The sequence below is a fragment of the Rissa tridactyla genome, chromosome 4, assembly GCF_028500815.1.
Source record: "Rissa tridactyla isolate bRisTri1 chromosome 4, bRisTri1.patW.cur.20221130, whole genome shotgun sequence".
NCBI lineage: Eukaryota > Metazoa > Chordata > Aves > Charadriiformes > Laridae > Rissa > Rissa tridactyla.
This window is the reverse complement of record NC_071469.1, coordinates 2,507,618-2,533,461: the sequence shown is the minus strand read 5'-3', so window position 1 is coordinate 2,533,461 and position 25,844 is coordinate 2,507,618. Positions and strand designations below refer to the sequence as shown.

The following is a 25,844-nucleotide window of genomic DNA, read 5'->3' as shown; positions in this document are numbered from 1 at the left end:
CAAACAAAAATAAATCCCCCCAAACCCCCTAAAATAAAAAAAAAAAAAGCAGAAAGCAGAGTTGGAGAGTCTTCTACCATCTCTGCCGTGTCCAGTTCCATCTGGACAAAACTCCGACCGGCAGGAACATGTGTGTGAGCTGAAGTTAATTAATGGGCATTCCTCTGCCTGCAGCTCAGGCGGCGCCGTCGGGGAGGGCTGGAGCCGAGGCAACTCCTTTCCCAGCAGGAACATCGTCTTCCAACCCAGCCAGCAGCCACCGAGATCCCCTGAAAGGATGAGAAATTAGAATAGAACTATCAAAAATTCTAAGAGGGTGGTAATAAAAATACGTGATCGGTTAGAAAGGGGCAATCCTTTCACTCAGGATTGTTTAAATAGCCTAAGAAAAACTCAAGTATCGTCGTGCGGAGCTTCCAAGTGTCCCGGTGAACAACACCGCTGCCGAAGCTTGCAAAATAATTACGTCTGCCATCTCCGGCTCTCCCTGCTTTTGCCCCAGATGTCCTTCCAACCACAAGTCCTTTGGGTTTTGTTCCACGTTTGTTCCAAATTCCCCCCCGCGCGCACACACACACCCCCCCGGCACATTGCCAGCGTCCACTCTGGCCGAGGACGACTGGGCAGGGTGTCCCGGTCCCATATCCTTCGGGAAGCCCCCACCCACTGGAGAAATGTGCTGGGCTGGCTGGGAACAGTCCCCTGCTGCAGGACCGGGGGACAATCCACCCTGTCTGCACCGCTGCAGGGCTTCTCCTCCAGCCCCGGCAAAAAAATCGACCCCAAAGTCGCTTTTTTCATGCTAAAGCAACGTTAGGATTAGCTAAAAAAAGGTCTAAGAGGCTGCATTAAATGCGATGCAGCTGCTCCGTCTCCCTCGTGCTCCCAAAGCTTCTGGTCGGTCGGATTTCCACGGCGCAGAGGGAAAACACAACCCTGAACTTTCTTAATCCATCCTCAGCCGGCGTGAAGCAGGACGGCTCTGCAGAACGGCACCTCCCGGCTTCCGCGGCCCCAGGGTGTGCTTCACCCTCCATCCTCCTCCTGCCGGGAAGGCAGAGCCCGCGGGGAGCGGAGCCGGGCAGGGAGGACCCACGGCAGCCTCCGTAGGCGTGAGCGGCACGACGGCATCCCAAGGGCTCTCACCTCCCAGGCGTTTTTCTCCCTGGAGCTCGCCCAAACGCGGTTCTGCTTTCGTTTTGGCTATTTTTCTCCCCAAAATGTGTCCCCCCTGCCCTGGGGAGGCGGGAATTGTTGGGAGACGTGAGCGGCGCCGGCATCCCCGGGGGCTGAGCGAACCCTGGGGCGCTCCCCAAGTCCATTTGCAGCGAAGGAGAAAGAACCCATTCCAGCAAAAAGGCTGGAAAAGCTTTCGGTGCGGCCGAGGGGCGATGCCGCCTGCTTTAAGTCTCCGTTTTCTGCAGATAAAAAAAGAGACGTAGGGAAAAACCTCTACGTCAGCTGCAAAATCAGTCATTATGAGCCGTCTGTGCCGATGTCTGCTCTTGCAGGAGAGAAGATGCCGGCAGATACGAGAGCGATAAGAGTGATATAAGAGCAATAAGGAGTTTCTTGGACGACTCCTCGCCAGAGCTTTTTCACTAATAATATTTGGGATTTGCACGCATGGCACAGCCTTGGTTGAAAAGAAACGGCACAGACCCGTAAGCCTTTGCACGGGGAGAAAAGGAAAAATCCCAATCCGCTCAGGCGCGAGAGAAGGGGGCCGTTCCCCCCATGCTCGGGGGATGGGACGCTGGGGGGTAAGAATCGATTTGGATCGCGCAAAATTGTTGGTTTGTGGAAAGGATTGCGCCCTGAGGCGTAAAAGCGTGTTCGACGCGGTCGCGGGTCACGATATTCACATTTAATTTTGCTCTTAACGTTGTAAAAGGCTCTCTAGAGTACGTGCCCTCCTGCGCTCGGCCGCCTTCCCGGCAAGACGCTGGTGGGAAGGAGAATTCCCCTTTTCCGAGGGAAGTGGCCGTGGGGACAGTGTGGACCCCGGTGACCCCTCGCCGGAGCTGCCCCAGTTTGGGATGACTCATCCCGAGCAGCGAGCGGGGCTGAGGACACCCCGTCTGGAGGAGGAGGTGGCGTGAGTACAAGAGCAAACCGCTTTCTTCTTTTCCTTATAACAAAAAAAAAAAATCCACCCAAACTCCCCCCCCCAAAAAAAACCTCAAGAAGAGGAAGAGGGGGATGCGCGGTGCTACCGCCCGGGGCTCCTCCGCACGTGACTTGGGGAGTTTTTGACTTTTTTTGAAGTTGATTTAGCAAAATCCTGTCCTTTATGGTAAAAAAGACTGCGGAGAAAGGCGACGCAGCAACGATTCAGCCTAGAGTGGGTTTCTGCTTCGGATGCGCTTTATCAGGTAAACGAAGGGACGCAGCAGAAAAAAAAAATAAAACCAAAAGGAAGAAAACAGATTCCTACCATCCCCAGACTAATCATGGAATCACGGAATGGTTTGGGTTGGAAGGGACCTTAAAGATCACCCAGTGCCACCCCCTGCCCTGGGCAGGGACACCTCCCACCAGCCCAGGTTGCTCCAAGCCCCGGCCAACCTGGCCTTGAACCCCTCCAGGGATGGGGCAGCCACAGCTTCTCTGGGCAACCTGGGCCAGGGGCTCACCCCCCTCACAGCCAAGAATTTCTTCCCAATATCTCATCTCAATCTCCCCTCTTCCAGTTTAAAACCGTTCCCCCTCATCCCATGGCTCCCCTCCCTGATCCAGAGTCCCTCCCCAGTTTTCCTGGAGCCCCTGGAGGGACTGGAAGGGGCTGGAAGGTCTCCGCGGAGCCTTCTCTTCTCCAGGCTGAACCCCCCCAGCTCTCTCAGCCTGTCCCCACAGCAGAGGGGCTCCAGCCCTCCCAGCATCTCCGGGGCCTCCTCTGGCCCCGCTCCAACACCTCCGTGTCCTTCTGCTGTTGGTGGCCGCCCAGCACTGCAAGGGGGGGTCTCCCCAGAGGGGCAGAATCCCCCCTCCTCGTCCTGCTGGCCGTGTCGCCACCTACTTCACTAAACCTCATTTGGAGAAAAAAAAAAGGCCATTTCTTTATGAACTCCCACGTACCAGTTTGAAAAGTTGCGGTGTATTTCTATCTATTTCCCAGGTGAGCGGTTGGAAGAGCTGCGGAGCTGGGAGAGGGGCTGAGGTCAGCTCGGCTGGAAGCAATGAATGGCCAGGGAATCCAAGGAATTGAGGGCTTCCACCCAGCTCCCGCAGGCCAGTATTGGGAAGCACGCCAGCGCGGCTCACAATGACTCAGAATGCTCTATTTAGCCTTAAAAACAAAGCAAACAAACAGACAAACTCCCCCCACACACACCCCTCGCAAAGACCTTTCAGGTCAGCACATGATAATTTCTTCGGGAACAAACATGGAACTTCTAAGAAATCAGATGTATGTGCACACTGCGATGTGCTCAGACAGCTGGAGTCGTTCATTTTTGGGCGCTTAAGACACCTGAAGGACGAGCAGGAGGTTTCCTTCAGAAATCCTGGGGCGCCGCCGAGGAACTGTGCTACGGGCAGGGATGTGCCCGCTCCCAGGCTGTCCCCGGCCATCCCACCCGAGCCCAAAGCCCAGGAACGCCACAGTCCAGATGCTCTTTCCCTTCTGCTTCTGCAAACTGGAAAACAGCCCAGTCAAAGGCTAATGGGGCTGGCTGTGAACACGAGCCGGCAACGTCGGCCGGCAGCCCAGAAACCCCCCCGCAGCCTGGGCTGCATCCCCAGCAGCGTGGGCAGGGGGGCGAGGGGGGGATTCTGCCCCTCTGCTCCCCTCTGTGAGACCCCCCTGCAGTGCTGCCTCCAGCGCTGGGGCACCAACAGCAGAAGGACACGGAGGTGTTGGAGCGGGGCCAGAGGAGGCCCCGGAGATGCTGGGAGGGCTGGAGCCCCTCTGCTGGGAGGACAGGCTGAGAGAGCTGGGGGGGTTCAGCCTGGAGAAGAGAAGGCTCCGGGGAGACCTTCCAGCCCCTTCCAGTCCCTCCAGGGGCTCCAGGAAAGCTGGGGAGGGACTCTGGATCAGGGAGGGGAGCCATGGGATGAGGGGGAAGGGTTTTCCACTGAAAGAAGGGAGATTTGGATGAGATATTGGGAAGAAATTGTTTGCTGTGAGGGTGGTGAGCCCCTGGCCCAGGTTGCCCAGAGAAGCTGTGGCTGCCCCATCCCTGGAGGGGTTCAAGGCCAGGTTGGACGGGGCTTGGAGCAACGTGGTTTAGTTGAAGATGTCCCTTCTCATTGCAGGGGGGTTGGAACTAGGTGGTCTTTATGTTCCCTTCCATCTCTAACCATTCTGTGATTCTATGATAAATCCGGTGGCTTTGGGAGGCGATTTTAAGCATTCACAGTACGTTTTCGAGCAACCAAAGGGCTGCTGCAGCAAAGAACGAGGTAGTCAGCTGGGCAACCATGAGAGAAGCCAAAAGTGCCTCCCACTTGCAAGGGCACCATGGCGCGGGAGAGGCGGGACACTCCTTGGGGCGGCGGATGCCTCCGGAGGGAGAAGCTCTGTCATTTTCATCATCGCAAAGAGGATGTTCATTGCGTAAAACACATTGGCTGTAACGTTGAGCCCTTTGCAGGCTGTGCCGTGGCTGCGAGGAGCTCGGGGTCCCCGTGGACCTGGTGGGGCCAGAGCAGGCGCCGGGGGGGCGAGTGCCTCCAAGGAGATGCTCTGCAGGGTTTCACAACACCCAGGACCAGCTCAGGAGCCGCTGCCCGGGGTGTGTGGGCTACCAAAAGGGTGGGATCACGTTAAAACAACCACAAGTGCTCCCAAGACTGAGGAGAAGGAGGAGGACGTGCTGCTGATGAAGAGCTGGGAGGGCTGCAGCCGGCTGTACCGGCCCGCTGGGAGGGGGACACAGCACCCTAAAAGCTGGTTTCTAAGAGCATTCGTTGCATTACGAAGGGGGAATAGTAATAATTAACGTGGGCTGTAAGTGCAAATATCGTTGTAGCCTGGCTGGAAACGACTGTTTGTTGTGCCCCAGCTGGGCTGTCAGAGCCTGCCTTAGCCTGGCAGGGAATTTCAGTGCTTGGCTGCGGTTTGAAGGTGTGTCCCCTTGGGCTCAGGAGAGGTTTTGGCGATGATTCCCCGGCTCTTCCCAGAACGGGAGTCGCTTCTGAGAAGCGCCCAGATGCCCCACCAGCATCACCAGCACCACCAGCATCACCAGAACCACCAGCATCACCAGAACCACTGGCACCACCAGCATCACCAGCACCACTGGCATCACCAGAACCACCAGCACTGCCAGAACGACCAGCACCACCAGCACCACCAGAACCACCAGAACCAGCGGCACCACCAGAACCAACAGCACTGCCAGAACCACTGGCACCACCAGCATCACCAGCACCACTGGCATCACCGGCACCACCAGAACCACCAGCACCACCGGCATCACTAGCATCACCAGCACCGCCAGAACTGCCAGAACCACCAGCACCACTGGCATCACCAGAACCACCAGCACCACCAGCATCACCAGCACCGCCAGAACCACCAACATCACCAGCACCACCAGCATCACCAGAACCACCAGCACCACCGGCACCACCAGAACCACCAGCACCACCGGCATCCCGTTCTGCTCCTGGAGGGGTGATGCCCCCCCGGGGATGCTGAGGTCCGGGGAGCCCTGGGGACAGACAGGGCAGAAAGCTGCCGGGAGCGGGAAGGCAGTCCGTGAGTGGGTTGGAGTTGTTGTCCGGGGTGGAATGTTTCTAATCAGGAGTAAAGGAGGAGCCATTCGAGCCATTCACAACATTCTGTTTGCAAAGCTTTTGGCAAAGGCCACTTCCTTTGTGGCAAAAAAAAAAAAAAAAAAAAGAAAAAAAAAAGAGCACAATAAATAAAACCAAGGAAGCGGAGCTCTGACGTAGCCGCAGTTACAAAACCGATCCCGACTCCCCCGCGACCCCACTGCCGAGGGGGACAGGGCACAGAGAGGAGCTGGCGGGACGAGAGCGGGGACCTCCTGGCGACCAGGGGACTTTCTTCTTCATGCTACTGTCCTGGGAGGATCCTCTTCAGGACATGGATCCGAAGGGAGCATGAGATGCCAAGACAGCGGCACTGATCCACCCAAGCCCAGCTGGAAGGACAACCCTTGCCTTCTGCTCCACCAAAGCTAACAGTTAAGTGTTTTCCTTCATCCCTACCCCACCTTCCTTTCCTCCAGCATCCACCGCCAGCAGCTTCATTCCTCCTACCCTCTCCTGGTGACTGGCAGCGCCCTCCCCAGGTCCTCCCCCCACTGTCCTGCGCTTGCCTTCTGCATCTCCGGGTGAAGCTCACCTCCCATCTCCCTCTCCCACCCCACAATGTCCACCACTGCCCTCCCCAGCACATCCCACTTGTCCTCCACTGATGCCTTCCCAGCGCAGGGAGATGGTGAGGAGCCGCACGGCTCAGCCCTGCCTTCTCCAAGCCACTAACTCCCCGTCCACTCTGACCACAGCCGGAGACCACGTCCCACTGCCTGCCCAGCGTCCATCCATGGAGGTGAACCACCAGTCCCCACCTCCCACGCCACCCACGCCGACCACCGATGGTGACAACTCCTGCAGGATGGAGGTCACTGACATGGCCATAGACGGTCTCACGCTGCTCATCTGCCTCTGCGGGCTGGTGGGGAACGGGGTGGTCCTCTGGCTCCTCGGTTTCCGCATCCGCAGGAACCCCATCACTGTCTACATCCTCAACCTGGCCGTCGCCGACTTCACCTTCCTCCTCTTCATGGTCACCTCGTCCCTCCTCTACCTGATAGACAATGCCTCTTGCTCCACTGTTGGGGTCCTGAAGTACATGAGGTGGCTTTTCCTGCTCTCACTCTTCTCCTACAACATGGGCCTGTACCTCTTGACGGCCATCAGCATCGAGAGGTGTGTGTCCATCCTCTGCTCCAGCATCCACCGCCCCCAGCACTTGTCGGTGGTGGTGTGTGCCCTGCTCTGGGCCCTCTCCATCGCTGTCCTTGCTGCCGTCACTTCTCTGTGCCTGTTGTACGACCACGAGCGCTGCCGCATGGCTCTCATCTCCATGTACGTCCTCAACTTCCTCGTTTTTGCCCCATCCATGGTCATTTCCAGCACAATCCTCATCATTAAGGTCCAGTGCAGCTCCCAGCAGCGCCAACCCAAGAGGCTCTACATCGTTATCTTCCTCACCGTCCTCTTCTTCCTCCTCTTCGCCCTTCCCCTCAGCATCTGGAATTTTCTGCAGCAGTTCAGCTACACCTCCGTGCCCTCCCAGGTGGTTTTCCTGCTCGCCTGCATCAACAGCAGCATCAACCCCTTCATCTACTTCTTGGTGGGGAGCTGCTGGAGGCACTGCTCCTTGGTGTCCCTCCAGGTCGCCTTCCGGAGGGTCTTTGAGGAGCTGGAAGACAACACTGCGTGCAGCCAGGATACTACTATGGACACGCTGACCCCAGCCTGTTGAAGACTTCCCACCGCTCTGCTTAACGCCCCCGGGACAGTGGTGGAGAGTTTCCTGGAGTAACCGAATTAATGTCTGCAGCATTTCCCTCGATGGCCCCCTCGGCCCCCAGTAGAAGAGAAGAGCGGGGGCATCACCAAGGTCGATGCAGGGAAGGATGCGGCTTTCCTGCTCCCCACCAGCCCACCCCAGGTGCGAGGGCTCTATTCCCCCAAGGAGAACATGCCCCAGGGGACCGTGTTCCCCAAAATCCCCTGCTTTTCGGGATGAGCGTTGCCTTTGGGAAACTCTGACTGAGGTATGGAGTGGGGACAAAACCCATCCGGTGTCCTGAGCCCCTCTCCCCATCCCGTGTGGCAGCCTGCGCTGCCTCTCCGAGCTCTCCTCCCCTCCCGTCTCCAGCCATGCTTGCGGGGGGGGGGACACACACAACCCCTGCCCCTCTGCTGAGACCCCGCCACCGTCCCCAGTTCCTGTGTCTCACCGCTGCCCGGCATCAATAAACAGCATCGAGCACCCTGGGCTGCCTTCGGTCCCTGTGCCACCTTCCTCGGGGGTCCCGCTGCCGGCCGGGGGTGCGGGTGGAGGGAGGGGGGGGGATGCAGACACGGCTCCTGCTCGCCGGGACCCAAAATGATGCCAACTGCCCCTAGTGGGACCGTGCCGGCACAGCCAGCGCGGGCGGGGGGGGACAGAGGTGCCCCCAGACTGTTTCACCATGTCACAGCAAGTATCTCCCCAAATATATTTTTTTTTTTTTTTTTTTTTAATTTTGTAAGCCAGGCGTAAGCGTAAAGGACTTTTCCTTCTGAAATCCTTCCCCTCCCCTGGCTTCGGCAGGCTGGAGCGTTTCTCCTTCACCAGATGGATGGTGCAGCAGCAGCAAGGGGAGGAGGAGCCCGTGGTCACCACCTTCCAGGAGCAGGGTGCCACATCTGTTGGTCACCACAGGCTCCACGGGGCGTCACTCACCTCCCTGTGGCTTTGACAAAGTCTCCGCTGGCCACAAAGCCTCCTGTCGCAGCGGTGGGGAGAGCTGTGGGGGTGCAGGGAGCTGGTGCTGGAGCCAGCAGTGACGCGTCAGATGGCTCTGGACCACATGCCATTGTGCTGGGCCTCAGTTTCCCCCAGTGCCACGGCAGAGGCAGGAGGAAGGGACATTGTCCATCCTCGAGCTGCCCTGGGGACACGCCGCGGGTTCTCAGTGCAGCCTCCTCCAGCACTGCCCCAGTGTCACCTCTGGGGCTGGTGCTGCTCCTGTCCTGATGAGTGCGGACCCCACCACAACCTCCTGCCCCACCATGTCCTGCACCTTCCCACCATGTCCTGCCCCTTCCCACCAGCCCCACCATGTCCTGCCCCTTCCCACCAGTCCCACCACCTCCCACAACCTCCATGCAGCCCCACCACATCCCACAGTCCCACCACGTCCCACAGCTTCCCACCACACCTCACCAACCTCACCATGTCCTGCCCCTTCCCACCGTGTCCTGCACCTTCCCACCAGCCCCACCACGTCCCACACCTTCCCACCATGTCCTGCACCTTCCCACCACGTCCTGCACCTTCCCACCAGCCCCACCACCTCCTGCACTCCCCCATGTAGCCCCTCCACATCCTACCCCCGCCTTGCAGCCCCACCATCTCCCACACTTTCCCACCAGTCCCATCACCTCCCACAACCTCCATGCAGCCCCGCCTCATCCTCCCCCCTCCCTTGCAGCCCCACCACGTCCTACACCTTCCCACCAGCCCCACCACCTCCCACATTCCCCCATGCAGCCCCACCACATCCTACCCCTCCCTTGCAGCCCCACCACATCCCACAGCCCCACTACATCCCACACCTTCCCACCAGCCCCACCACTTCTTACCACCCCACCATGTTCTGCCCCTTCCCTCCATGTCCTGCACCTTCCCACCATGTCCTGCACCTTCCCACCAGTCTCACCACCTCCCAAACACCCCCATGCCAACCCTACCACTTCACGCACCCCCCAATGTGGCCCCACGATGTCCTACACCTTCCCACCAGCCCCACCACCTCTCACAACCTCCATGCAGCCCCACCACATCCTACCCCCGCCTTGCAACCCCACCATGTCCTCCACCTTCCCACCAGCCCCACCACAACTCACGGTCCCACCATCTCCCACACCTTCCCACCAGCCCCACCGCCTCCCACATATCCCCATGCAGCCCCACCACATCCCACAGCCCCATCACGTCCCACACCTTCCCACCAGCCCCACCACCTCCCACAACTTCCATGCAGCCCCCACCACGTCCTACCCCCTCCCTTGCAGCCCCACCATGTCCTCCACCTTCCCACCACGTCCTCCACCTGCCCACCAGTCCCACCACCTCCCGCACCCCCCGGCCAGCCCCATATCTGAGGCTCCACTGCCTCCCTATGGGCTGCTCACCCCCGGCCACCCCATAAGTTATTTTTTTTTGGGGGGGGGACTATTTCTCGGGGAGACCCCCACTCCGCAGAGGCTCACCACCGGCGCCCCAGCCCCCCGCAAGTCCCCCCCCCATCCCGGGAGAGGAACGAGAGGCGGCGGACGGAGCCAGCGGCGTTTATTGGGGCGGGAGGAGCGGGGCCGGGGGCAGCGCAGCCCCGCCGCGGGGGAGGCAGAGGCTTCGCCCCCGCACCCAGTCCCGGGGAGCCGCTTGCCCAGGGCCCGGGGCGGTCGGTCCGGAGGGTTTCTGGAGGGTTCTCATCTCCTCTTCCCTCGCTGGAGGGCAGCAGAGCCCAGCGCTCCGTCGCCGGAGTCGGGAGCGGCCGCCCGGAGCCGGGAACCCCGCGGGAGGGAGAAGGACGGGACGGGAATGGGCTGGGGATGGAGACGGAGAGCGGGAATGGGAATGGGGAGCGGGGAGGGGGTGGGCTGGGGAGGATGGAGGTGGGGATGGTCATGGGAAGGGGTGGGGATGGGATGGGAACGGGGATGAAGGTGGGATGGGAACGGGGATGAAGGTGGGATGGGGTTGGGACAGGGATGAGGGGATGGAGATGGGGATGGTCAGAAGATGGCATGGGAATGGTATAGGGACGGGGATGAGGGCGGGATGGGTACAGGAGCAGGGATGGGGATGGGGTGGGATGGGGGGATGGAGATGGGGATGGTCATGGGACGAGGTGGGGATGGGATGGGGACGGGGATGAAGGTGGGATGGGGATGGAATCGGGGTGGGGATGAAGGTGGGATGGGGACAAGGGTGAGATAGGGATGGGGAGCAGGGGTGGGGGGATGGAGATGGGGATGGTCATGGGATGATGTGGGGGTGGCATAGAGATGGGGATGAGGACAGGGATGATGGTGAGATAGGGATGGGGATAGGGATGGGGATGGGGGTATGGAGATGGGGATGGCATAGGGACAGGGATGGGTAACGGGGATGAGGATGGGATAGGATAAGGGATGGAATGCATCGTGACACACAGCTGCAGGAAGGTGACCTGCCGGCCCAGCCGGCAGCAAGGGTGGGTGGGCAGCTGGGCATGAAGCCAGGGTGGGCAGCACAGCCGCTGTGAACACAGTGGCCTCTTAGCTGGTGACCGTAGTGACCGCTGTTTCTTCGAAGACCCTCTGGAAGGCGACCTGGAGGGACACCAAGGAGCAGTGCCTCCGGCAGCTCCCCACCAAGAAGTAGATGAAGGGGTTGATGCTGCTGTTGATGCTGGCGAGCAGGAAAACCACCTGGGAGGGCATGGAGGTGTAGCTGAACTGCTGCAGAAAATTCCAGATGCTGAGGGGAAGGGCGAAGAGGAGGAAGAAGAGGATGGTGAGGAAGATAACGATGTAGAGCCTCTTGGGTTGACGTTGCTTGGAGCCACAGAGGACCTTAATGACGAGGATTGTGCTGGAAATGACCATGGATGGAGCAAAAATGAGGAAGTTGAGGACATACATGGAGATGAGAGCCATGCGGCAGTGCTCGTGGTCGTACAACAGGCACAGAGAAGTTACGGCAGCAAGGACAGCGATGGAGAGGGCCCAGAGCAGGGCACACACCACCACCGACAAGTGCTGGGGGCGGCGGCAGCGGTACCAGAGTGGGCAGAGGATGGACACACACCTCTCGATGCTGATGGCCGTCAAGAGGTACAGGCCCATGTTGTAGGAGAAGAGTGAGAGCAGGAAAAGCCACCTCATGTACTTCAGGACCCCAACAGTGGAGCAAGAGGCATTGTCTATCAGGTAGAGGAGGGACGAGGTGACCATGAAGAGGAGGAAGGTGAAGTCGGCGACGGCCAGGTTGAGGATGTAGACAGTGATGGGGTTCCTGCGGATGCGGAAACCGAGGAGCCAGAGGACCACCCCGTTCCCCACCAGCCCGCAGAGGCAGATGAGCAGCGTGAGACCATCTATGGCCATGTCAGTGACCTCCATCCTGCAGGAGTTGTCACCATCGGTGGTCGGCGTGGGTGACATGGGAGGGGGGGATGTCAGGTTCGGCTCCATGGCAGGAGGTGGGACGTGGTCCCCGGCTGCGGTCAGAGCAGAAGGAGCGTTAGTGAGACCCCAGGATCAAGGACCCGTCAGGGAGAGGGGTTTGGGTGATGGTGGCACAGCAGGGGTGGGGACAGGGGGGTGACGGCAGGGCTGGGGAGGTGGCTGGGGGGGTGAGCATGGAGGAGAGGTTGGGGGGGCTCCAGGCACCACAAGGAAGGACATGTGGAAGCGGTGAGAGGGGGTGTGGGGATCTCCTGGGAGACGCGAGGCTGGGCTCCGGTGCCGAGCCCCTACCTTTTTCCAGGCAGCAGCCTGGGGCCGACCTGCCGGCGGGTCCGAGCTCCCTCCCTTCCTCCGGCTCTCCTTGCCAGGAGCTTCTCGGGTGAGGAGAACCAGGGTCTCGACGTCCTCAGAAGATCCCGAGCAGCCCGTCTCGCCTCGGAAGAGAGCTGCTCTGGTGGGGCGTTCCTGCAAGATGACGGGCGAGGCGGTGAGAGAGCGCTGGGCAGTTTCAGAGCCACGAGGCTGCATCACCCAGCCTCTCCCGGCCAATTCCTCTTGGTCTTGCGGGAAAGGAAATGTGTTGTCCGAGAGAATACCCCAGAGGATGGATGGATACTGCACCATCTCCATCTTGCTCTGAAGAATCTCGATGCTTTTAGGATTCAACCTGATATCTCATTAGACGGGTAATTACCACCTTCCTAATTGTTTGATTGTGCTCCAGTGTCCATCCCCCTCAACCCACCCCCCCCCCCCCCCCCCGCCCTGATGCTGGCATCCTTCTGAGGTTGTTCATTACCCTGCGCCTTTGCCTTCCAGCCTCCCAGCATGTGAATCGCCGCTGTCTCGTCTCCATCTTTGTCCTGCATCTGGCCTGGGTGGGAATTTGGTGTTCCAGACGTCGGTTCGGACTCGACCCGGGTGGTCCGGGGGCTGCTGGCCCCCCCCTCCAAGCTGGGCTGGTGCCCACCGAGGGGGACGGAGCGGGTGGATGGTAGGAGAGCGGAGGACGAGCCAGCCATAGGGCTGGGGGGAATGGCAGGGAACGGCAGACATGGCCCCCCCCGGCCCTCCCTATGCCCAAAGCACCCGTTCACCCCTGCCGGCGGGGGGGTGTCCCTCCTCCCTCCACAGGGCCTTGGGGTGGCAGAGGAGGGGGGTGAACCAGGGGAGAGGGTCTTGGAGACCTCCAGGTTGGATTTTGGGGGACATGGTCTCTCCTTCCTCCCCGGAGCGGCACCAGCTGCCCTCCGGTTGCTGCCCGCCCCCCCCCCCCCCTCAGTGCTGGCAGGGGGACACGGCCATACGGTGGGCAAAGCACCCCCCTCTACTCCTCCAACACGGGCAAAAAGCTGCTTCTTTGGCTCGTTAAGATGGCTAATTGCTAACGAACACCCCTGCCCGGCTCACCTGGGTGGCTGGTGCACCCACGGCAGAGCTGGCGAAGCCGGTGGCGGGGGGGGCCACCCACACACGGGGGTCCCTGAGCCCGGCCACCCCCCTAGAAATGCCCCACGTCCCAAATCGCTCGTGTCTGAGCATCCTCTGAGCTCCCACCTCCCAGAGCGGGGTCATGGGGGTCCCCATCCCGGGGTGAGGATCGCTGTGCGTTCATATTGGGGGGGGGGGGGGGGGGGGCGCGGGGGTCAACGTGGGGTGCAGGGAGCAGCGCTGGGCTGGCACATCCCCAAGCAAAGCGGGGTGCCGGTGCCCCCGGGAAAAGACCGGAGGCAGGGCCTCCCGACAGTGCCGGGCACAGCACATCACCTGGTGTGACGGAAAGGGTGGCACTGGCGGGGCGGGCGGAGGGGGGGGGCAGAGCTGTGAGTCACCCCCCCCACACGCCTCCCTCCACCCTGGACTTTGCCTCTTGCGGGTGCTCGGAGCAATAAAACCCAGGCTCCAGGGTCGGGGGTGGGGGGGACACCGGGGCGTTGGGGAGGGCCCCCACCTGTGTCAGACACGCAGCAGTCGGCTGTGCAAGCGTGCGTGCGGGCGTGCGTGCACGCGTGCGTAGAACGCGCGTGCAAGGGGACGCGCGTGGACTCGCGCAAGGAGGAGCGGGGCGCGCGTGCGTGCACGGGGGCCGCGCGTGTCGGACGGCGTCGCGCGTGGGCGTGCAAGAGGCGTGATGGGGAGCCTCGCACACGCAGGCGGGGGCCAGGGGCGAGTGGCGAGACGGGGCGGGGGGGGTGACACGGGTGTAGCGGGACCCGCCGGCGTGTCCTGGGTGGGGACAGGCACCCGCAGCATCCCCGCGGGCGTGCGAGGCGCCACGCGTGTGCGAGGACGTCATGGCCCCCGCCCCGAGACGACGCCACGGGCGGGCCCCGGGGGCCGCACCCTGGGACGGGCGGGTGCCACCTGCCACCCTGTCCCTGTCCCCGTCCCCGCCGAGGCCAGGCAGGCTCCGTGGCCCCACCGGCCGCCCCCATGCAGCAAGAGCGCGGGGGGCAGAGCCCGGGACCCCCCGAGGCCGAGGTCAAGGTCGTCGTGGTGGGGGACGGGGGCTGCGGGAAGACGTCTCTGCTGCTGGCCTTCGCCAGCGGGGACTTCCCCAAGGTACGGCCCTGCCTGTCCCCTGGGACCTCGGCCCCCGGTGGGACACGGTGGCGGGGAGGGGGAGATCACCGTCCCACGGCGCGGCGGTGCAGGCAAAGGGCAGTGGAGGGGGGGACGGGACGGGCACGGTGGTGGCAACGGGACTGTTTGCGGCAGGACACGGGGCTGGGGGGGACTGGGAGGGGACAGCCTGGGGTTGACAGGGGTCCAGGGCAACCTCAGGGGTCTGCCCCCCCTCAGCCTCGCCTGGGGGGGTCACGGGATGGGGAGTGGGGTCTGTCCCAGCGAGGGCACGTATGGGACCTGTGGGGTGGAGGGAGGGGCGGCAGCCCACGGAGACCCCCAGCATCTCCCTGTGGGTCCCCCCAGGGCATCCCGCCTGCCCACAGTCCCCAGGCTAGGGGCGGGGGGGACAAGGAATGTCCCCACCACCCCACCTGCCCTGGGGTGGCACCACCATCTCCTGCCCCTCCCCGATTCCCTCTCCCAACCCCACGTACCTCCCCATGCCCCGTCCTGCGCATACAGCCCCGGGGGGGGTTCCCCTTGGCCGCTGCCCCCCGCCGCTGCCCGGGGGTAGAAGGGACCTATTTCACGCCCCCCCCCCCCCCCCGCCCTGTCCCCCACCAGGTCTATGTCCCCACCGTGTTCGAGAAGTACACGGCCTCCCTCCAGGTCGGCGGCAAGCCCGTGAAGATCCACCTCTGGGACACGGCAGGTGGGACAGGAGGGGATGGGACAGGCAGTCACAGCCCGCCCCCCCCCCCAAGCCCGTGGGTTTCGGGGTGTCCCACACCCATGGGTCATGCCTTGGAGGGCTGTCCCCATGGGATGTGGGGGGGGTTAACCCGCAGCCGGCCAACCATCGGTCCCCACGGGTTGTCACCCTCTTGCTGGGGCGCTGCCTTTTGTCCCCAGAGCCACACGGTGTCCCCAGCTGTGGTCCCAGGCTTGGCGGGGAGGGGGGGTGGGGGGGGCGGGGGACACCCAGCCCAGTAGGGAACTGGTGCGTAATGGTCTGCTGCTCCGCCTGGCAGGACAGGAAGACTACGACAGGCTTCGCCCGCTGTCCTACTCGGACGCCAAGGTTGTCCTCATCTGCTTTGATGTCACCAGCCCCAACAGCTTCGACAACGTCCTGACCAAGGTAACGCGGACCCCTCGGAGGGGGGGGGGGGCGCTGCTCCCACCCCGCGTGTCCTCCCCGGGGGAGGTGGCATGGAGCCGGAGCTGCTGCCCCTCCCTGTGTCCCCATCCCCTGGGTGACATGTGTGTGTCGTGTGTGTGTGTCCCCCCCCTGCAGTGGTACCCGGAGGTGAACCACTTCTGCAAGGGGGTGCCGGTGCTGCTGGTGGGCTGCAAGACCGACCTGCGCAAGCTGCAGGAGGGACGCCTGGAGCCCATCTCCCACCAGAAGGCAAGTGCCACCCCCCCCGACAGGCCGGGGATGTCCCCCAGCACGGGGCAGTGGGGGACCCGGTGGCCCTGGGGGGGGGGGTTTGACCCCACGGCTCTCCGGCAGGGAGAGGCCATGGCCCGGCAGGTCCACGCCGTGTCCTACTTGGAGTGCTCGGCCAGGTACCAGGAGAACGTCAGGGACATCTTCGTGGCAGCCTGCGACGCCGCCCTGCGTGCCGCCCACCCGAACCCCCGCAGGAGGCGACCCCGGAGGGGCTGCGTGCTCTGCTGAGCCCCCCCCCCCCCCCCCCCGCCACAGCCCCCGGGACCCGCTGCTGTCCCCATGGCTCAGGACACTGCCTCGGCCCCCGGCCACCACCGGACCTCCGCTGCCACCGCCAGACCTCCGCTGCCACGCTCCTGTCCCCCCCCCCAACGTGCCAGCAGGAACGCGTCCCCCTGGGCACCAAGAAACTGTCCCCCCCCGGTGTCCCCTGCCAGCCTGACCGGCAGCAGAGAACTGATTTTGGGGGTGTTGGGGGGGGGGGTCCCCTTCCCGCTGGCGGGCCAGCGTGGGACAGGGGACACGGGGTGACTTCGGTGCTGGTGTGACATTAAAGCTCAACACAGGCCAGCGCGGCGCGGTCCCGCGGGCGGGGGGACGGGGGACACACGCGTGCGCGTATAGAGGTGTGTACACATATGTGCTGCGTGTATATAGGTGCGTGCTGCGTGTCCGTAGGCGTGTATGCGTGTGCTGCGTGTATAGAGACGTATATGGGCATGTGCTGCATGTCTATAGGTGTCCGTGCGTGTGTGCTGCAGGTATATAGGTGTCCCCGCGCCTGCTGCACGTATATAGGTGTGTATGCACGTGGTGCATGTATATGGGTGTGTATGCATGTATTATCCATGTACATAGGCGTGTACACGTATGTGCTCCATGTATATACGTGTATACGTGTGTGCGCTCCATGTATATAGGTGTGTATCCATGTGTGAGCCATGTATATGGGGGGGTGTTTGTGACCCACGTACATAGGTATGTATGCATGCGTGCTACACGTATATAAGAGTGTATGTGTGTGTGACCCATGTATACATGTGTGTATCCATACGTGCTCCATGTCTATAGGTGTACATATGTATGACCCACGTCTATAGGTGTGTATGACCCATGTCTATAAGTGTATACATGTATGACCCATGTCTGTAGGTATGTATGTGTATGACCCATGTCTATAGGTGTGTATACATATACGACCCGTGTCTATAGGTGTGTACATGTGTGACCCATGTCTATAGGTGTGTATGACCCGTGTCTATAGGTGTGTACATATATGACCCATGTCTATAGGTGTGTATACATGTATGACCCATGTCTATAGCTGTGTATGTGTGTGACCCATGTCTATAGGTGTGTATGACCCATGTCTATAGGTGTGTATACATGTATGACCCATGTCTATAGGTGTGTATGACCCGTGTCTATAGGTGTGTACATATATGACCCGTGTCTATAGGTGTGTACATGTATGACCCATGTCTATAGGTGTGTATGACCCGTGTCTATAGGTGTGTACACGTGTGACCCGTGTCTATAGATGTGTATATGTGTATGACCCGTGTCTATAGGTGCATATATATATGACCCGTGTCTATAGGTGTGTATACATGTATGACCCATGTCTATAGGTGTGTATGTGTATGACCCGTGTCTATAGGTGCGTACATATATGACCCGTGTCTATAGGTGTGTATACATGTATGACCCGTGTCTATAGGTGTGTATGTGTATGACCCGTGTCTATAGGTGCGTATATATATGACCCGTGTCTATAGGTGTGTATACATGTATGACCCGTGTCTATAGGTGTGTATGTGTATGACCCGTGTCTATAGGTGCATATATATATGACCCGTGTCTATAGGTGTGTATACATGTATGACCCGTGTCTATAGGTGTGTATGTGTATGACCCGTGTCTATAGGTGCATATATATATGACCCGTGTCTATAGGTGTGTATACATGTATGACCCGTGTCTATAGGTGTGTATGTGTATGACCCGTGTCTATAGGTGTGTACATGTGTGACCCATGTCTACAGGTGTGTATATATGTATGACCCGTGTCTATAGGTGTGTATGACCCGCGTCTATAGGTGTGTATAGACCTACGCCCCACGCCTATCTGCGTACGTGCGCAGCGGGAGCATGCGCGTGGGTGGGCGTGGCCAGTCGGGGGGCGTGTCCACCCAGAGGGGGCGTGTCCACCCGCGCGGGCCGCGCGGGCGCGCTCGCTCCCGCCGGGGCGGGGCGGGGCCGCCGAGCAGCGTGCGCGCGCCCGCGCCCTGCCCCGGCGCCGTGAGCGGGGCGGGGGATGAAGGGGGCGGGGGGGGGGGGGGGGGGGGGAAATGGGAGGGGGGGGCGGCGCATGCGCGCGGCGGGCGGCGGGGGAGGCGGCGGGGGGGGTCAGGGGAGGTTGCGGGCGGCGCAGGCGCAGTGCGGCGGCCGAGTCAGTGTGTATGTGAGACTCTGACGGCTTCAAAATGGCGGCGGCGGCTCCTGTGTGAGGAGGGGAACCGCGTCCCGGCCGGGGGGCGGCGGCGACGGGGCGGTGGGGTGGAGGCGAAGGGGCACGGCGGGGGGCGGCGAGGCCGGCGGCGGGTCGGCACCGGGCGGCTCGGGGAGGGGGGGTGGGGGGGGGTGCGGCGGGGCGGTGGTGGTGGCGGCGGCGGCGGCGGGGGGGACGCGGCGGCGGGCCGGGGAGTGGGGCCCGCGGGGAGCGGGCAGCGGCCCGGGCCGGCCGGCGGGGCTGTCAGCGCCCGGTGGCCGCGGCGGGGGCGGCGGGACGCGGGGGGGGGAACGGGGGGAGCGGCGGGGCCGGGAGGGGGGGGAAGCGGGGCGGCGCGGCCGGCGGGCCGGGCCCGGGCCCGGGGCGCGATCGTTGCCTGACCCGGGGGGTTCCCTCCTCCTCCGTCTCTTCTGTTTCTCCCCGTCTCGGCGCTAGAAGAGGACAAAGGCGCAGGAGAGACCTGGTGAGCCACTCGCCGCGGGGAGCGGGGGGGGTCCCCGGCACCGGCCCGCCGCCCCCTAAGTTTCCACGAGTCTCCAGGCGGCGGGGCCGGTGCTCCGGGCCGGGAGGGAGCGGGACGGGTCTCCCCTTTTCCTTGCGGCCCCCCCCCTTGCCCCGAGGAGGCCGGGCCGGGAAGTTGGTGGGCACAGCGGGGCGGGGGGGTGGTGGGAGGGGGGGGGGGGGGGCGGCTGCCGGGGCCGGCTGACAGCTCCCGGGGGACTGACGTCCCGGGGCTGCCCCCGCCGCTTTGTTCCGCCGGGACGGGGTGTCCCGTCCCCCCCCGCTGCTGCCCCGGGGGAGGCGACGGGGCCCGGCCCGGGACGGGCCTCCGCGGCGGGGGCGGGATGGGGCTGGCGGAGCCGCGGGGGTTTGCCCCGCTGCGGTGTTGCTCGGCTGATGCGCGGTGGGTTGTCCGGGTGTTTATAAACAAGAGGTTTTTTGGTGTTTTGCTTTGGTTGGTTGGTTTTGGTTTTTTTTTTTTAACAAAGTGTAGGGAAGGGAAAGTGGCCCCAGGTTGGCTTTGGCGGAGCGGGGACGGGCGGCGGGGACGGGGGAGATGCCGGCGGGGCTCGAAAGGGCTCCGCTGTCAAACCGTGCTCGGAGGGGTCGGGGAAGAGCGGGGTCCTCTCCACGCTCTGGTAGCGGTTCCGTAACGCTACACGGTTCCTCCCCCGAAGGGCTGGTGTGGGCATAGTCCTGGGGATTAAGAGCGGCGGGTATACCTAGGCTTTGGTTTCATTTGGTTCCTTTAAGACGCGGGGAAGGGGGGGGGGGAAGTTTAGGTGCCATCTGACGCCTTGGGAGGTTTTCCCATGTTCTTGTGCGGTGTCACAAGGTGGCAGGTTTTGGGATCCGAGCGCATAGGTCGTCTTAAGACAGGAGTTAGTCCCCGACCCGCAGCCGTGCTCAAGTGCTGTACGATCTCCCTGTTCGTGGGAGACATCCTGTACCTCTGTAGCTTCTCCCGAGTGCCACGGTGCAGGATATCCAGAGGACGGCAGTCAGGTTGTTTGGAGCAGTTGGTTCTTTAAGGCGTAATCTACTCCCCGAGCGCTGTTGAGCGTTTGACAGCAGCTCGCCCGCTTCCTATCCCGCTGCGGGCCAAAGGAGCTGCCGCTTATGCTGGTAGTAGAGCAGAGAAGAGGTCTTTTCCTGATCCGAGACCTGCAGCTCATGTTGTGTTACGGAACAGCTGGTAAAGTCATTTAGCCTAGGTCATGCCTAAAGTTAGAATGGGAACGTTAAAAGTTGAGGTGGGCTCATCCGCTGCGTTCCCTTTGCCCTGCACGGTGGTATGGAAGCGGCCTCAAAGTGAGCAAAGAAATGAGGGATGTAGGCGCCTCGTGTCTGTGTGCCCTGCTTCACTATTTCCCTCTGACTTCAAAGGAGGAAGAGGAGGAAGACAGCAGTCCTGGAGTGTCCTTCTCACTCTCTTCAGAAGAGTCGGAGATGGAGCCCGAGGAAGAAAGGATCCGTTACAGCCAAAGACTGGTCAGTATTGGACCTGAACAACCAAATTCTATTCTTGGTTCCGTTGCAACTGAAGAAAGAAAAAGGTTTTTACTGTCAACGGGTTTAAACAACCCAAGAAAGTGTTGTGGTGGATCGCTGCAGCCTGCCCGGAGGTGGTAGCTCAGCTGGCGGTGGGTTAGGTGGCTTTGCGGCTCCTGTTTATGTCACAAAGTTTGCCCTAATGAAGGGCATTTGGCAGCTGAACTCTGGCGGAGGGGAGGGCTGGGGGCTGAGTCTGGGTAAGATGCTTCACGGAGCTGCTGGATAGAAACATGAAGTGAGTGTCGGTGTAGTTTCTGGCACGGCAGGTTTTCTCCATGTGTTTGTAACAAGCAGGGAAGCTGAAATACTGCGTGTTACCATTATGTTGGCCTGGACTTGATTTGAGTGTGCTGCGAAATCTGAGAAAACCAGCTTCAGGCTCAGATGTAGTTGTGCCTGTGCACATGTGTGTGTGTCTTCTCCTGGTTTTTTGTTTTGTGTTTTTTTTTTTTTCCTTTCGGAGGGAGCTGTTCCGAAAGCCTGGCCCTAGTTGGGCCCTGTCAGGAGCTCTGGCTTCTCCGGTGTTCACGCTGCTGTTCAGGGGATTACACAAAACCGATGGTCTGCGAGTTGGGTCCTAACTGTAAGCAGTTTGGGAGCATCTGCTCTGAGAGCCTGAGGTGATATTCCCGGCGATCCCGGGGAAGGAGGGAAGCTGCTGCGTCTCCTACAGGATGGTTTCATGTGGTTTTGAGGTAGTTGTAAACCCCCTGGGAAGGGTGAGTGTCAGCCCTGCGATAGCTGAAGCCTCTCTGAGTCACAGCAGTGTGTGTCCCCTCACCTTCGAGGTGGTGCCTGTAAAGGTAAATCCTTATCCTTTAATACTCTGAAATCGTTTGATGTGAGGGAGCGTGGACTCGGCATTAAGCTTTGCCCCCGAGAGCAAGCGGTTCTTGCTGCTGGGTGCCTGGCCATGGAAAGGGGGCTGGGGATTTGTAGCCAGCACACACCTTGGAGGTGGTCTAGAGACGAAAATCTTCTAGTGAGGGTAGAAATGGTTATTCCAGCACTGGCCCCCGTGGAGAGGAGGGTACCGCATAGGCCGTGGTTTGTCCGAACACCTGGTTTACTGAAGGTGTGCTCCTTTTCTGGTGCTGCTTGGTGTCTGTTGCATGTTTACTCTTTGCAGAGAGGATTCTCACGCTCGATGATTTGATGACAGGCATCTATACTTTTATAGTCATCTGCCTTAGCCGGCTTTGTGAACCTGAAGTGACTCTGATTTGAAGTGGGTTTTAATCTTTTCTCTTTTTTTGCGAGGGTGCTTATGGAAAAAAAGCCACCCAAACAAACAAACTGTAATACATCCGTGGGCCCTTCAGGATGGCTTGTTTTTTTCCCCAAGTGCTTCGGTGGATGCTTTAATCTGCCAAAAACAGCAGTCCCACCTCCTCCCTTGTCCTGACACACTTGTTCCCACAACCGTGCGGCACGCAGCTCAAGGTGCTGGTTTGACTGGGGAGTGACCATTTCTGTAGCCAGCAGTCAGGGCGGCAGGATAGCTTCTGTTGGAAGCAACGCCGGCGTCGGATTTTGGTTAAACTACGATCTTAGCTACGCTTTGACCAGGTGAAGTAACCCAAAATGGCTGGGGAAAAACAGACAAGGCAGGTGAAGAGGACGAGCGGCCAGGAACTTACCGGTTTAAAAATGCTTGTAATCTCATAAATAAAAATCATCGGGAGGAGTTGCTGTCGTGGTGTAGGTGGCCTGGGCTCCGGCAGAATGTGCTAAGCTGGATAACTGGCTGCATGCTGATGAGCTGCATGCGTAAGGGGCTTGGGAAGGCACATGGGCAGCAAGCAGAGGATGAGGCTCACCTGGGCTTCTGTGGCCTCTTGTGTGCTGTCTCTGCTGGCCTGCAGCCGAGAGGAGGCATGAATGACCCCTGTGTGGTAGGTGAGCCTTAGGTCATGCCTCCTGTTTCGCTTTTCCTGGAAACTTCCAGCTTGTTACACTCTTTTGCTGTATCAGTGAAGCTCCCTTGTTGAAGGACCTTAAAAAGATGATTTATCTTTATTCTCCCCCCCCCCAGTATGTGTTCTTTGAAATGTTGGGAGCCCTTCCCTTAGCTAGTGTCTCTGGCTCTTGCAGAACGAGGTATCACGGGTGAATTATCTGGGAAGACAAAAGTGCTGAATATGACTTATTTGAATATCCTACTCCTACATATGCCTTGTTTTTGGGAGTTGGTTTTAATATGCCTACATTAAAAGTTCTAGGCAGGGAAAAAACAGGTAGTTGGTAGTACAGCGTGTTTCTCCTGCTGTAAGCTGTGTTTCTCCTGTGTGACGGAGGATCAACGTGGATGTGATAGCAAAAGAAGAAATATATTTAAAATAAATAAAATCCAAGTGGGATAGTAGTCCTACCAGTCAAACAACCTTGACCGGAATAGTTTGTAGTGGTGAATGAGCTGAATTAATTGCATGTGCGAGTAGCATGGTTTGATGGTACCAGTGGCCCGAGATGGCAAGAGAAGCTTCCAATCTGGTGTGCCAGGGTAGTTACACCGTCTGCATCTTTCGGTGCGTCACCCCTGCCTTAAAACCAGACTGGTTTCCATCAGGATTTAGAGGGTCTTGAGCATTTTGTATTATTTTTATTTAGTGAGCAATACTGTTCCCTTCCTCTGGTTCCACAAAAATCTGGTCTAGGTATGTTTCCTGAATGGATTTGTCAGTATCAGTGAAAGATCGGGGAGTTGAGGAGAAATTCACCTCTGCTTCGGATCTAGTCATGCTCCTACAAGAATTCTCTGCCAGTTCACACGTCCCTGTGGAATATAATGACACTTACATTAGGTGGGTCGCACTGCTCTAACTGTGCTTGCTTCCTAGTTTGGGCTCTACATCCACAACTCCCAAGATTATAAAGGCCTGGGTGAGTTGGTCTGGATGCAGGGGTGTCGCTGGGGGGATGTCCTGCACCTGTCTGAAACAATTAGACTGTGGAAGAAGCTGTGTCCCGGCGAACTCTGGGAGGCTGACACGGATAGGGGAAGGCAGCCTGCGGATGGTGCTGCGTGAGCTGCACGGCAGCGGGTTAAGGGATGTCCATGTTCCTCTCCCAGAGACTCAGCTGGGCCTCCCTGCACCATGAGTAGTGAAGGATGGGACTTGTCAGGCACTGCCAAGTAGTCTTCTACTAAGCCTGCGTCTATATTGCTGCTCCTTAGCTCTGCAACGAGGCAGAACTTCGGGGTTTGAGGTGCTGGCTTTATGCTTTATACGCTGTAGATGTGTGTTTTGCAGGCCCTTAATCGAGGAGCTGAAATGCTCTATTGTGTCCTGCGGCCTGGGTGACAGTCCAGCCCTGGCACTAACAATGCCATGGTCCCTCTCTGAGACTTGGAAGTCTTCCGCTGCCTGTTGCTGGGTGGTCGCACCCAGCCCGTGTCACACCAAGCTGTTCAGCTCCCCGCGAGGAGGGCAAGGGCACCTGAAAGTGGAGCCTGGGCTTGTTAAAGGCAGGAGCAGCTCTGGCTGTGGAGGAAAAGGAGTTCAGTCCGTCTGGTGCTGCGATGCTCAGGTGCTTTGCTTCGTTCAGGCTTTCCAGCAGTTTCCTCCCAGAGTATGTTGTTGCCTTGCGCCTCCTCAGCACTCACCAGGATCTCCATCTGAGAGTCTGAGGAGAAACTGTTGCGTGTGTGTCACTTAAATTTTTTGGTAAGGTTAGATCTGCGCGGGGTCATCAGCAGGGAAGGAATCTCCTGGTGGTGCTGGGAAGCTGTTCAGCAGACGGACGGGTGCATCTCTGCAGACTGCTGCCGAAGGAGCTGTTTGACCCAACACTTTTCTAAAGATGTGCTTGAGGTGAGGTGTTCCTGCCTGCTGTCGCAGCACTGAGTGCGTGCCCGGTGCTCCGCCGAGGAAGGATTTCTCTTTTACCCCAGCGAGAAGTAACTTACTCTCTTACTGCGCACAAAGCTGTGTGCTACCCATCCAGATCTGTGGGAATGTGTGGAGCTGCCGAAGGGTTCCTCAGCGGGACGCACTGCCTGTCCTTCTGCAGGGAAGTCACTGAGTATTCCTGGGTGCTGGAAGTGTGAGGGAATCTCGCCTTCTGTCTGCTCCAGGGCTAATTCTGCCAGGCCTTTGCTGTGAACTAAGACTAGCAAGACTCCGTCAATTACGAGTTGGGGTTAGCACGTCACTGAAGCGGTGCCGTACGCTTTCAGTGACAACAGTCCGGGTGAGGAGCGAAGGGGCAGCGGCGTTGGATCGGGTCGGAATGGCTTGGGGGAGCAGAGCGGGAGGGTGCCAGTACCCTAACGATAAACCCTGCCTGTTGTGGTCTCTCCGCTGCTGTCAAGTCAGCAGTCTGTATCTCAGGGTGTGGTTCCGAATTGGGATTGCCCGTGTGGCAGAGCTGGTTTAGGAGGTTCTCTCCCTCCCTCTCTTAGTGCCTCGGGAGCTGATGCCCCTGAGCCGAACGCTGCTTCGGGAGACTGTGGATCATGCTCTACGTGAAAGTTGTTGGTGGGGGGGGGTGTGGAAATCTAACCCAAATTGTTGTCTCTGCTGGGCTAGTGAGCTAGCAGCTCCACCAGCAAACCTGACGGGACTGGAGAGGTGGCAGCCTGAGATGGGGAAGACAGGGTGGGGTAGGAACCTCTTAAACTGGCTCTGCTGCTGGAGAGAGCCCGCGGTGGAGCTGCACCCTCCCTCGGGGCGGCGGGCGCTCGCTGGGACTCGGGCACAGCTCACGCTGAAGGTACTGCGGTGCCTGGGCCCCGAGTGACCATCCCTGGCTGGGTGCAGTCACATCCTTGTTTTGGTTGATGGAGATTTGGTGTGACGCCCACGAAGGGAAATGGGCCAGTGGAGGAGGAGACGCGGCCGCTGATCAGAGCTCCGTGAGGTGAGGGGAGAGCTAGAATGCGAAATGCTGTCTCTCCTGTTGCTCGGGGCAGTCTGTGTCCTGCATTAGCACTGCCCTGCCCTGCCCTCTGGTCAGATCCTTACCTGAAATTTGAGAGGAGGCCTCTGCCTGTCCCTACCAGCCAAAAGCTGAGGCCTCTCCTGTAAACAGCAGTTAGCAAACTTGTCTTTACACGTCGGTGTCCACACTATCCCCCAGGCAAGAGTTCGCGTGAGCTTTGCAGTATGTGGAGTTATCTGCTGAGGGATGAAGCTTGGAGAGCGTGGAGGAAAAGGTTTCTCTTGCCGCCGTGTGTACCGTGGTGTGGAGTGGCACCGGGGATGGCAAGGCGGGCTCTGACAGGTGCCCAGCGTCACAGCCCCTCTAATCTTGTGGTTTCCAAGTTGTTCATATTGGTGGTACCAAACTCTTCCTGCAGGATGAGGTGATGTAAAATGCAGGACG

The 25,844-nt window shown here is 59.9% G+C and overlaps 4 protein-coding genes across 5 annotated transcripts in view; 3 read left to right on the top strand and 1 right to left on the bottom strand.

The window, feature by feature from the left end:
• Positions 1-5,856: 5,856 nt before the first annotated feature.
• LOC128908818 (mas-related G-protein coupled receptor member H-like) lies at positions 5,857-7,970 on the top strand. 2 transcript variants are annotated; one of them, XM_054199692.1, is made up of 2 exons: positions 5,857-6,162; positions 6,486-7,970. In XM_054199692.1, exon 2 carries the CDS (start codon positions 6,518-6,520, stop codon positions 7,460-7,462), a length of 945 nt encoding a protein of 314 aa, XP_054055667.1. In that variant the 5' UTR covers positions 5,857-6,162; positions 6,486-6,517; the 3' UTR covers positions 7,463-7,970. The 2 variants fall into 2 exon arrangements, with proteins under 2 accessions (XP_054055667.1, XP_054055666.1); XM_054199691.1 differs by having other exon boundaries at positions 5,858-6,155; positions 6,480-7,970.
• Positions 7,971-10,891: 2,921 nt separating this feature from the next.
• Positions 10,892-13,078, bottom strand: LOC128909009 (mas-related G-protein coupled receptor member H-like). Its single transcript, XM_054200095.1, has 3 exons — positions 12,725-13,078; positions 12,217-12,390; positions 10,892-11,957 (listed from the first exon to the last, which is right to left on the bottom strand). The coding sequence occupies exon 3, from the start codon at positions 11,929-11,931 to the stop codon at positions 11,014-11,016; it is 918 nt and encodes a 305-aa protein (XP_054056070.1). The 5' UTR covers positions 11,932-11,957; positions 12,217-12,390; positions 12,725-13,078; the 3' UTR covers positions 10,892-11,013.
• Positions 13,079-14,214: 1,136 nt separating this feature from the next.
• On the top strand, positions 14,215-16,177 carry RHOD (ras homolog family member D). Its single transcript, XM_054199574.1, has 5 exons — positions 14,215-14,487; positions 15,118-15,205; positions 15,525-15,634; positions 15,791-15,904; positions 16,010-16,177. Exons 1-5 carry the CDS (start codon positions 14,359-14,361, stop codon positions 16,175-16,177), a joined length of 609 nt encoding a protein of 202 aa, XP_054055549.1. The 5' UTR covers positions 14,215-14,358.
• A 2,186-nt stretch (positions 16,178-18,363) lies between these two features.
• The window catches only part of KDM2A (lysine demethylase 2A), a 52,057-nt gene continuing 44,576 nt past the window's right edge, over positions 18,364-25,844 (top strand). The window contains 3 exon segments of the mRNA XM_054198696.1: positions 18,364-18,455; positions 18,897-18,924; positions 20,349-20,453. Coding sequence (XP_054054671.1) covers positions 18,436-18,455; positions 18,897-18,924; positions 20,349-20,453 — 153 coding nt within the window. The 5' untranslated portion in view covers positions 18,364-18,435.

Coding starts and splice junctions, on each gene's coding strand:
- LOC128908818 (XM_054199692.1), top strand. CDS start 6,518: ATGGAGGTGAACCACCAGTCCCCACCTCCCACGCCACCCACGCCGACC.
- LOC128909009 (XM_054200095.1), bottom strand. CDS start 11,931: ATGGAGCCGAACCTGACATCCCCCCCTCCCATGTCACCCACGCCGACC.
- RHOD (XM_054199574.1), top strand. CDS start 14,359: ATGCAGCAAGAGCGCGGGGGGCAGAGCCCGGGACCCCCCGAGGCCGAG. Junction 15,206..15,524: donor CCACCTCTGGGACACGGCAG/GTGGGACAGGAG, acceptor TCCGCCTGGCAG/GACAGGAAGACTACGACAGG. Junction 15,635..15,790: donor TCGACAACGTCCTGACCAAG/GTAACGCGGACC, acceptor CCCCCCCTGCAG/TGGTACCCGGAGGTGAACCA.